This window comes from Pristiophorus japonicus, chromosome 10 (assembly GCF_044704955.1).
Source record: "Pristiophorus japonicus isolate sPriJap1 chromosome 10, sPriJap1.hap1, whole genome shotgun sequence".
NCBI lineage: Eukaryota > Metazoa > Chordata > Chondrichthyes > Pristiophoridae > Pristiophorus > Pristiophorus japonicus.
Genome location: NC_091986.1, coordinates 192,842,018 through 192,854,406, shown reverse-complemented (window position 1 = coordinate 192,854,406; position 12,389 = coordinate 192,842,018). Strand labels below are relative to the sequence as shown.

The following is a 12,389-nucleotide window of genomic DNA, read 5'->3' as shown; positions in this document are numbered from 1 at the left end:
TGATGGACTGCATCCCAGAGTACTTAAGGAGGTGGCCTTGGAAATAGTGGATGTATTGACAGTCATTTTCCAACATTCCATAGACTCTAGATCAGTTCCTATTGAGTGGAGGGTAGCCAATGTAACCTCACTTTTAAAAAAAAGAGGGAGAGAGAAAACAGGGAATTATAGACAGGTCAGCCTGACATCGGTAGTGGGTAAAATGATGGAATCAATTATTAAGGATGTCATAGCAGCGCATTTGGAAAGAGGTGATATGATAGGTCCAAGTCAGCATGGATTTGTGAAAGGGAAATCATGCTTGACAAATCTTCTGGAATTTTTTGAGGATGTTTCCAGTAGAGTGGACAAGGGAGAACCAGTTGATGTGGTGTATTTGGACTTTCAGAAGGCTTTCAACAAGATCCCACACAAGAGATTAATGTGCAAAGTTAAAGCACATGGGATTGGGGATAGTGTGCTGACGTGGATTGAGAACTGGTTGGCAGACAGGAAGCAAAGAGTAGGAGTAAATGGGTACTTTTCAGAATGGCAGGCAGTGCCGCAAGGTTCTGTGCTGGGGTCCCAGCTGTTTACATTGTACATTAATGATTTAGACGAGGGGATTAAATGTAGTATCTCCAAATTTGCGGATGACACTAAGTTGGGTGGCAGTGTGAGCTGCGAGGAGGATGCTATGAGGCTGCAGAGTGACTTGGATAGGTTAGGTGAGTGGGCAAAAGCATGGCTGATGAAGTACAATGTGGATAAATGTGAGGTTATCCACTTTGGTGGTAAAAACAGAGAGACAGACTATTATCTGAATGGTGACAGATTCGGAAAAGGGGAGGTGCGACAAGACCTGGATGTCATGGTACATCAGTCATTGAAGGTTGGCATGCAGGTACAGCAGGCGGTTAAGAAAGCAAATGGCATGTTGGCCTTCATAGTGAGGGGATTTGAGTACAGGGGCAGGGAAGTGTTGCTACAGTTGTACAGGGCCTTGGTGAAGCCACACCTGGTGTATTGTGTACAGTTTTGGTCTCCTAACTTGAGGAAGGACATTTTTGCTATTGAGGGAGTGCAGTGAAGGTTCACCAGACTGATTCCCGGGATGGCGGGATTGACATATCAAGAAAGACTGGATCAACTGGGCTTGTATTCACTGGAGTTCAGAAGAATGAGAGGGGATCTCATAGAAACGTTTAAAATTCTGAAGGGTTTAGACAGATTAGATGCAGGAAGAATGTTCCTGATGTTGGGGAAGTCCAGAACCAGGAGTCACAGTCTAAGGATAAGGGATAAGCCATTTAGGACCGAGATGAGGAAAAACTTCTTCACCCAGAGAGTGGTGAACCTGTGGAATTCTCTACCACAGAAAGTTGTTGAGGCCAATTCACTAAATATATTCAAAAAGGAGTTAGATGTAGTCCTTACTACTAGGGGGATCAAGGGGTATGGCGAGAAAGCAGGAATGGGGTACTGAAGTTGCATGTTCAGCCATGAACTCATTGAATGGCGGTGCAGGCTTGAAGGGCCGAATAGCCTACTCCTGCACCTATTTTCTATGTTTCTATGTTTCTATCTGGCCCCTCGAGCCTGCTCCGCCATTGAATAAGATTATGGCTGATCAGATCATGGAATCAGCTCCACTTCCCTGTCCGCTCCCCATAACCCTTTATTCCCTTATCGCTCAAAAATCTGTTTATCTCCGCCTTAAATATATTGAATGACCCAGCTTCCACAGCTCTGGGGCAGAGAATTCCATAGAGTTACAACCCTCTGAGAGAAGAAATTCCTTCTCATCTCAGTTTTAAATGGGCAGCCCCTTATTCAGAGACTAGGTCCTCTAGTTTTAGTTTCCCCTATGAGTGGAAGTATCCTCTCTGCATCCACCTTGTCAAGCCCCCTCATTATCTTGTATGTTTCGATAAGATCATCTCTCATTCTTCTGAACTCCAATGAGTATAGGTTCAACCTACTCAACCTATATTCATAAGTCAACCCCCTCATCTCCGGAATCAACCGAGTGAACCTTCTCTGAACAGCCTCCAATGCAAGTATATCCTTCTTAAATATGGAGACCAAAACTGTACGCAGTACTCTAGATGTGGCCTTACCAATACCCTGTACAGCTGTAGCAGCACGTCTCTGCTTTTATAATCTATCCCCCTTGCAATAAAGGCCAACATTCCATTTGTCTTCTTGATTACTTGCTGTACCTACATGCTAACTTTTTGAGTTTCATGCACAAGGACCCCCAGGTCCCTCTGTACTGCAGTACTTTGCAATTTTTCTCCATTTAAATAATAAGTTGCTTTTCTATTTTTTCTGCCAAAGTGGATAACCTCACGTTTTCCCACATTACATTCCATCTGCCAAATGTTTGTCCACTCACTTAGCCTGTCTATATCTCTTTGCAGATTTTGTGTGTCCTCCTCACAACTTGCTTTTCCACCCATTTTTGTATCATCAGCAAACTTGGCTACATTACACTCGGTCCCTTCATCCAAGTCATTAATATAGATTGTAAATAGTTGAGGCACTGATCCCTGCGGCACCCCACTAGTTAGTGTTTGCCAACTGGAAAATGACCCATTTATCCCAACTCTCTGTTTTCTGTTAGTTAGCCAATCCTTTATCCATGCTAATATATTACCCCCAACCCCGTGAACTTTTATTTTGTGCAGTAACCTTTTATGTGGCGCCTTATCGAATGCCTTCTGGAAATCCAAATACACCACATCCACTGGTTCCCTCTTACCCATTACATCCTCAAAGAACTCCAAAAAATTTGTCAAACATGATTTCCCTTTCATAAAACCATGCTGACTCTGCTTGATTGAATTATGCTTTTCCATATGTCCCGCTACCGCTTCCTTAATAATGGACTCCAGCATTTTCCCAATGACAGATGTTAGGCTAACTGGTCTATAGTTTCCTGCTTTTTGTCTGCCTCCTTTTTTAAATAGGGGCGTTGCATTTGCGATTTTCCAATCCGCTGGGACCACCCCATAATCTAGGGAATTTTGGTAGATTACAACCAATGCATTCACTATCTCTGCAGCCACTTCTTTTAAGACCCGAGGATGTAAGCCATCAGGTCCCGCGGGCTTGTCCACATTTAGTCCCATTATTTTATCGAGTACTACTTCATTAGTGATCGTGAATTAATTTTTTTTAAATTGTTTTGATTCTACGGTTATGGAAAATGAACATATCTGAAAGTAATATAATAAAATGAATCTGCGTGGAGAAAATATCGAAAACACATATCTTACCCCTTGTCTTTGCTATAATATTGCTTTAATAAAGTGCTATTTAATCAAATAAAGCAAATTGGTTGCGCTGGTGTGAAACATAAGAACATAAGAACATAAGAACATAAGAATTAGGAACAGGAGTAGGCCATCTAGCCCCTCGAGCCTGCTCCGCCATTCAACAAGATCATGGCTGATCTGGTCGTGGACTCAGCTCCACTTACCCGCCCGCTCCCCATAACCCTTAATTCCCTTATTGGTTAAAAATCTATCTATCTGTGATTTGAAATCATTCAATGAGCTAGCCTCAACTGCTTCCTTGGGCAGAGAATTCCACAGATTCACAACCCTCTGGGAGAAGAAATTCCTTCTCAACTCGGTTTTAAATTGGCTCCCCCGTATTTTGAGGCTGTGCCCCCTAGTTCTAGTCTCCCCGACCAGTGGAAACAACCTCTCTGCCTCTATCTTGTCTATCCCTTTCATTATTTGAGTTGTTTCTATAAGATCACCCCTCATCCTTCTGAACGCCAACGAGTAAAGACTCAGTCTACTCAATCTATCATCATAAGGTAACCCCCTCATCTCCGGAATCAGCCTAGTGAATCGTCTCTGTACCCCCTCCAAAGCCAGTATATCCTTCCTTAAGGAAGGTGACCAAAACTGCACGCAGTACTCCAGGTGCGGCCTTACCAGTACCCTATATAGTTGCAGCAGGACCTCCCTGCTTTTGTACTCCATCCCTCTCGCAATGAAGGCCAACATTCCATTCGCCTTCCTGATTACCTGCTGCACCTGCAAACTAACTTTTTGGGATTCATGCACAAGGACCCCCAGGTCCCTCTGCACCGCAGCACGTTGTAATTTCTCCTCATTCAAATAATATTCCCTTTTACAGTGTTTTTTCCCAAGGTGGATGACCTCACATTTTCCGACATTGCATTCCATCTGCCAAACCTTAGCCCATTCGCTTAACCTATCCAAATCTCTTTGCAGCCTCTCTGTGTCCTCTACACAACCCGCTTTCCCACTAATCTTTGTGTCTTCTGCAAATTTTGATACACTACACTCTGTCCCCTCTTCCAGGTCATCTATGTATATTGTAAACAGTTGTGGTCCCAGCACCGATCCCTGTGGCACACCACTAACCACCGATTTCCAACCCGAAAAGGACCCATTTATCCCGACTCTCTGCTTTCTGTTAGCCAGCCAATTCTCGATCCATGCTGATACATTTCCTCTGACTCCGTGTACCTTTATCTTCTGCAGTAACCTTTTATGTGGCACCTGATCGAATGCCTTTTGGAAATCTAAATACACCACATCCATCGGTACACCTCTATCCACCATGCTCGTTATATCCTCAAAGAATTCCAGTAAATTAGTTAAACATGATTTCCCCTTCATGAATCCATGTTGCATCTGCTTGATTGCACTATTCCTATCTAGATGTCCCGCTATTTTTTCCTTAATGATAGCTTCAAGCATTTTCCCCACTACAGATGTTAAACTAACCGGCCTATAGTTACCTGCCTTTTGTCTGCCCCCTTTTTTAAACAGAGGCGTTACATTAGCTGCTTTCCAATCCGCTGGTACCTCCCCAGAGTCCAGAGCATTTTGGTAGATTATAACGAATGCATCTGCTATAACTTCCGCCATCTCTTTTAATACCCTGGGATGCATTTCATCAGGACCAGGGGACTTGTCTACCTTGAGTCCCTTTAGCCTGTCCAGCACTACCTCCCTAGTGATAGTGATTGTCTCAAGGGCCTCCCTTCCCACATTCCCGTGACCAGCAATTTTTGGCATGGTTTTTGTGTCTTCCACTGTGAAGACCGAAGCAAAATAATTGTTTCCAATTTCCACATTTCCCATTATTAAGTCCCCCTTCTTATCTTCTAAGGGACCAACATTTACTTTAGTCACTCTCTTACGTTTTATATATCGGTAAAAGCTTTTACTATGTGTTGCGCATGGGATATTTTTGCCAGTTGTCTTGCAAACTCTGTGGACATCGCTGGTGTATACGTCGTACACTTAGCTTGTAGTTCCTAAAATTCAAGTGGTGACCAAGACACCAGGTCATCGACCTAAAACATTAACTGTGCTTTCTCTCCACAGATGCTGCCTGACCCGTTGAGATTTCCAGCATTTTCAGGATTTACAATATAGCTGATTATTTCATGCAACACTTCTGAATGTAATTAGGTTTGAGTTTTTCGAAAAGGTTCCTGGCTCCTTGTGTTATGCCTTCAGCGAGAGTTAGAAATAACTATAATTGTCTATTTCGCTGTTTTCTGACAGGGGACCACTAAAGATCAACCAATTTGGTACAACCTTTCCTTACTCCCAATTTTAGACTTCAAGGCCAATTTTTCACTTCAACAATTAGTAAGCAATACCTCATGGAGTGAAATATTTGAAATCTTTTGGACATTTGTATCAATTTTTGTGTTACATTCGTCACTCTGTAATCCTGCAGTAGATTCACAAACCTTCTCTTGAGCAGCTTTCTGAAGGTCAGTAGCCTGCTGCTCATAGGAATAACCAGTCTGGATTTCATCCTCTAACAGCGTAACATCTTCCTGAGGAATAGGCCAGCCCATTCTGTCCAAAGACTTGAGGAGGGCTTCCTTATGGTCACTAAATGAGATTGGTTTATCACTGCTGAACCTTGTATGAAGTGAACACACAGAAAAAGAGATATTAAAATCTAAATGCACTTACAACAAAAATGCTTATGTGCTGTGTTGTAAAGAATGTTGATACTTACTCATCTCGCTCCTCTTGAGGTAATGCTCTCCATATAATTGAGCTTAGACGCCTGGCAAAAGAGAAAAAACAATGTTGAAAATTCTTAACTACTGGTTTGTATTATTTAAAAGGTTAATTCAAAGTCAACAAAAGGTGCATGTTTTTGCAGTTGGATGAGCAAATGGCACTGGCCGAAACCCATGGTGAACAAGCTTACAAATAAATAGAGCATCCTACAACAATAAAGTAAATTGTATTAGTTATTAAATACAATTCAAGTGCTCAGATACCCAAAGTATACCACAAGTGAGGCAAATCACAAAGCTAACCATCAAATCCACCAGTGAGTTATTTACAAGATAAATGCATGAATTCCAGCATATGAAACAGTGCCCTGGATTCTGGAGAGGTCCCAGCAGATTGGAAAATCATAAATATAATGTCCCTATTTAAGAAAGGAGGGAGACAGAAAGCAGGAAACCACAGACCAGTTACTGGGAAAATGCTGGAGTCCATTATTCAGGAAGTCGTAGCAGGACATTTAGAAAATCAGAATAAAGTCAAGCAGAGTCAGCATGGTTTTATGAAAGGGAAATCATGTTTGAAAATTTGCTGCCGTTGTTTGAGGATGTAATGAGCAGGGTGGATAAAGGGAAATCACTAGATGTTATGTATTTGGATTTCCAGAAGGCATTCGATAAGGTGCCACATAAAAGGTTACTGCACAAGGTAAGAGCTCACGGGGTTAGGGGTGGTATATTAGCATGGATAGAGGATTGGCTAACTAATAGAAAACAGAGAGTCTGGATAAATGGATCATTTTCAGGTTGGCAAACTGCAACTAGTGGGGTGCCACAGGGATCAGTGCTGGGCCTCAACTATTTACAATCTATATTAATGACTTGGATGAAGGGACCGAGTGTAATGTAGCCAAATTTGCTGATCATGCAAAGTAGGTGGGAAAGCAAGTTGTGAGGAGAATGCAAAGATTCTGCAACGGGATATAGACAGGCTAAGTGAGTGGGCAAAAATTTGGTAGATGGAATAAAATATGGGAAAATGTGAGGTCGGAAAAATAAAGAAGTAAATTATTATTTAAATGAAGAGAGATTACAAAGTGCTGCGGTACAGAGGGACCTGGGGGTCCTTGTACATGAAACACAAAAAGTTAGTATGCAGGTAGAGCAAGTAATTAGGAAGGCCAATGGAATGTTGGCCTTGATTGCAAGGGAGATGGAGTATAAAAGTAGGGAAGTCCTGCTACAACTGTACAGGGTGCTGGTGAGAACACACCTGAAGTACAGCGTACAGGTTTGGTCTCCATATTTACATAAGAACAGAAGAACATAAGAAATAGGAGCAGGAGTAGGCCATATGGCCCCTTGAGCCTGCTCCGCCATTTAATACGATCATGGCTGATCTGATCATGGACTCAGCTCCACTTCCCTGCCCGCTCCCCATAACCCCTTATCCCCTTATCATTTAAGAAACTGTCTATTTCTGTCTTAAATTTATTCAATGTCCCAGCTTCCACAGCTCTCTGAGGCAGAGAATTCGAAAGATTTATAACCCTGAGAGAAGAAATTTCTCCTCATCTCTGTTTTAAATGCACGGCCCATTATTCTAAGATAATGCCCTCTAGTTCTAGTCTCCCCCATCAGTGGAAACATCCTCTCTGCAACAACCTTGTCAAATCCCCTCATAATCTTATACGTTTCGATAAGATCACCTCTTATTCTTCTGAATTCCAATGAGTAGAGGCCCAACCTACTCAACCTTTCCTCATAAGTCAACCGCCTCATCTCCGGAATCAACCGAGTGAACCTTCTCTGAACTGCCTCCAAAGCAAGTATATCCTTTCGTAAATATGGAAACCAAAACTGCGCGCAGTATTCCAGGTGTGGCCTCATCAATACCCTGAATAGTTGTAGCAAGACTTCCCTGCTTTAATACTCCATCCCCTTTGCAATAAAGGCCAAGATTTCATTGGCCTTCCTGATCACTTGCTGTACCTGCATACTATCCTTTTGTGTTTCATGCACAAGTACCCCCAGGTCCCGCTGTACTGCAGCACTTTGCAATCTTTCTCCTTTTAAATAACAACTTGCTCTTTGATTTTTTTTCTGCCAAAGTGCATAACCTCACACTTTCCAACATTATACTCCATCTGCCAAATTTTTGCCCACTCACTTAGCCTGTCTATGTCCTTTTGCAGATTTTTTTGTGTCCTCCTCACACATTGCTTTTCCTCCCATCTTTGTATCGTCAGCAGACTTGGCTACGTTACACTCAGTCCCTTCTTCCAAGTCATTCATACAGATTGTAAGTAGTTGGGGTCACAGCACTAATCCCTGCAGCACCCCACTGGTTATTGGTTGCCAACCCAAGAATGAACCATTTAAGGAAGGATATACCTGCATTGGAGGCTGTTCAGAGAAAGTTCACGAGGTTGATTCCTGAAATGAAGAGGTTGACTTATGAAAAAAGTTTTAACAGGTTGGGCCTATACTCATTGGACTTTAGAAGAATGAGAGGTGATCTTATTGAAACATAAGATTCTGAGGGGGCTTGATAGGGTAGATGCAAAGAAGATGTTTCCTATATTCGGGGCATCTAGAACTAGGGGGTATAGTTTCAGAATAAGGGGTCGCCCATTTAAAACAGAAATGAGGAGGAATTTCTTCTCTTAGAGGGTCATGAATCTTTGGAATTCTCTACCCCAGAGAGCAGTGGAGGCTGGGTCATTGAATATAGTTAAGGTGGAGGTAGTTAGATTTTTGAATGATAAGTGAGTCAAGGGTTATGGGGAGCGGGCAGGGAAGTGGAGCTGAGTCCACGATCAGATCAGCCATGATCTTACTGAATGGCGGAGGAGGCTCAAGGGGCCAAATGGCCTAATCCTGCTCCTATTTCTTATATTGTTATGTTCCTATTGGCATAAATAGCTCCTACACACAGGAAAATAAAGATAGTTTGAAACTTGGAACTTCGGCAGGGCTGTAACAACAGGAGGTTGCGAACTCGACATCCGTTATACAACCCACTCAATTTTCCTTTCCATTCTGCTGAATTCCTCCATTTCAGGTCCAAGAGCTCCACACAGCCCTGAGGGAGTAGAGTAAGAAGAGGGCAGCACTGCAAATGAGGAAGTGTCACTCAACTTTACACTTGCAGACGCCAGCTCAGAGACTAACATCCCCATATAGTTCAGAGTGTAGAGTGGAGGAGTCTGCACGTGGAAATTCAGCCAGAACTTGTGCACTGGAGACAGGGAGGGGGGAATAGGATGAGCCAGGAAGCAGCTCGCATCCGAGCTATGCTGCAGAGAGCACAGATGAAGACTTTGAAGGTCCTCCGTACCTTAGAAGGCTGATGGCAATATCCATGGAGTTTCTAAGTGCACTGGTTTGCTTGCCACTGAGTTTGCACACAACGTCGGAGAACATGGAGTTCAGCTCCAACTAGTGCACCGGCTTCGCGCATGGCATCGAGACCATGCAGTCAACCATAGAGTGAGCGATCAGATCTATGAGCACTGCGGGGAACCCTACAGCAAGGGAGCCTCTGGTGACAGCTTCGAGGGAAGCTCAGACTGCTGCCACCTCGGTTCAGGGGTCAAAAACCTCCTCGGAATCCTCTGATCAATTTAAGTAGCACTTGTGAAGGTTTCTTCCCAATTGTTCCTGCCATGATTTGTTGGACGGGTTCAGGAAGTGGCATCTCAAGCACCTGGGTCCTGATTCAGGCGCAAGAACCTTATTAGCATATTTAAATAACATCTGTGTTTGATTAAGGTGGCCGCCAAGGTCATCTAACAAGTGGCTAAACCAATATGGTGTGGGGTGTACTTGCAGCACCGTTTTGTGGAGCAGAAAGTCGCACTGCAAAATTTGACTTTGTGGCACCTGTTTTGGACCCAGAAATCAGCCGAAAAGCAACTGATTTCTACCCCTTATCATTTCTACGTACACTAATTTAAAATAGCACACACAGATTTTACATGAGCATATTAACTAAGTTAAAACATAGTGTTCAGAGTCATTTTTATTTCACAGATTTAAAAAATTAATCAGCTTAAGACTTAAAATTGCCCACCCTGCTGTCAGAAACGGGCGCATGCACTCCATTTCAATGGTTTTTAACGCAGATGTGGTTGAGGTTGCCTCTTGAGCAAAATTCCACTCTTTGTTGGTTTTTTTAAATTCGGATCCGGAGGTGGCTCTTAATGGGGGCGGTGACTACACGAGAGGGGCGTATACACGGCGGTGGCAACACCCAAGGGGTTTGGGGACGGGTGCGGGGTGACCGCCGTGATGACGTCATCGCGGGGTGACCGCCGTGATGACGTCATCACGGCGCCGCGTCACCACGCCACTTGAAGGGAAGGGCCTTCACGATTTTAAAACATCGGCCCACTGGGCCACCAGGGAGGGCTTCGACCAGGCCAGCAGCCTGGCACCCAAAAGGGAGTGCCAGGCTGCCTGTTGGTGGCCCGGCCGAACCCGGGGGCACAATTGTCGGGCCAACATGGCAATCGGCCGACATAAACAAAAAACATGGCGGCAGCGGCAGTGAGCCCTCCCCTTTAAGGGAAGCCACACCGCCGCTGTAGAAGGCCACAGCCTCACTGGACCACCGGGAAAAACAGGTTTTGGGCACCGCCGGGTGGGCGAAGATTTTCAGAATGGAATTTTGTCATTGGTAGGGTAGATCAGCGGTGTGCACGGTGATGACGCACTTAACACGGATCGGCAGCAGCGGAGCAGTAAGATGGGACCACCGGGAAAACTCGGAAGGGTAATTGGGCTATCAGTGGCCATTCCACAAAAAAGTCAGCGGTGGTTTGCGGTGGTAACAGGCCTTAAGCAGAGAGGGGCAATTTTGGCCCCCTTATGTTTTAAGTTTCATTTACCGTGTTGTGGGGGAGAAATTGCCCAGTTGGGGGCGGTGCTTCCTGCGCCCGGCGGGAAGTCCCACCCTGACCGCCAAATTAGCCTTACTGCCCCTCAGAGGAAGTGGAGTGCAATCTCGCACACGACACTTCCTCTCGGAGCGGGTCCAGCGACGCTAACGCAGCGCGATCGACAGCACTATGTGGATGCTCCGTGTAATGTTGACGCGTTTCAACCCCCCTCCCCCCTTCGCCGAAAGAGGAGGGCCGCTGCACACTCTGCACGGCCTCTGATGGCCTCCACTGGGCCACCAGGACAGCGTGTGACTGGGCTGCAGTCCAGCACCCGGCACACCCCCGAGGCACTAACGGGCGTCGCAAGAAGGGGCAATTTTAACCCCAGTCATTCTTTTTCCCACATTTGGATAACTTTTCAGTGTACATTCTTCGATCTTTGTGAGTAATCTGCCACAGTTTTTTAAATCTATAAAATCCCATATAAAGCAAGAACTGCTTTCAAAGGTCCCCACCATAAGATGATCAATGGTTTGAAAATGTGACAATGGTGTATCCCTTTCCCACTCCCAACCCCATGTGACCTGACACTTAATAGAGCAAACCCTGAATAACAAAAGCACAAACTAATTGTTCACTCGTTTGTGAAAGGCTCAATGCACTACTTTCTGCTATCAGTTTGCCAGAACAGACTAAAAATGGAAAGCATTGTGAATTTTAACTAAACTGACAATATTTTGATCTGGCTGCTACGAGTGCCAAAGTCGTGAAATCCTGTGGGAAAATCTCCACTGGTCGGTATTTCTAGTTAAGTCATAAACACATTCTAAAAGGATACATTTATGATTTTGCAAGGTATACCAGACAGAGAAATTTACATCCATGAATTTACAGCAAACTGGGAACAGAGGCTGAGAATGAAATGAAGTTTCCTAAGAAAAAGATATTTTAAACATTATGTTAAGTGCTAAAAATAACATGCAATTACATCTTAAAACATCAGAGAATACTCAGCCTATCATTATTTACATTATTATATTAGCTCTTCTGCAATTCAAACTGCAAGTTTTAACTCTAGCATAGTAATAACAGGAACGATAACTTGTCATTTTAAAAAGGCGATGTTATTACAAAATTGTAAATACTATTTTGTTCTCTCAGAGAGAACAGGATTTCATTCCCAATAAGACACAAGCCACGAGGCAAAAGTAAAAATAAGCATTTGTGCAAAAAATATATTGGGCTGAAATTTATGGTGGCTGTTAATGGCGAACAGTTTTTGTCGTTATTATCCCTCTGAAACTGATTGCCACTTCAGGATGTAGCGCATGTAGTGAAGTCACGGTTTGTCATTCACTGCGCTGACACTGGCTGCACTGTGTGAGAACGGGTGCCAGATTATTACCTGGTATGATTGCATTTAATTATCTTTAAATTCAACTGCTTCAGCCATCCTGTAAATGTTACAAGTTTTATATTGAACCTCTTTACTT

The 12,389-nt window shown here is 43.8% G+C and overlaps 1 protein-coding gene across 1 annotated transcript in view; it reads right to left on the bottom strand.

The window, feature by feature from the left end:
- The window catches only part of LOC139274658 (von Willebrand factor A domain-containing protein 3B-like), a 275,722-nt gene that overhangs the window by 103,069 nt on the left and 160,264 nt on the right, over nucleotides 1-12,389 (bottom strand). Inside the window, exons 21-22 of the mRNA XM_070891337.1 lie at nucleotides 6,010-6,060; nucleotides 5,732-5,909 (exon numbers count right to left, since the gene is read on the bottom strand). Of these exons, the coding sequence (XP_070747438.1) occupies nucleotides 5,732-5,909; nucleotides 6,010-6,060 (229 nt within the window). The remainder of the gene's footprint in view (nucleotides 1-5,731; nucleotides 5,910-6,009; nucleotides 6,061-12,389) is intronic.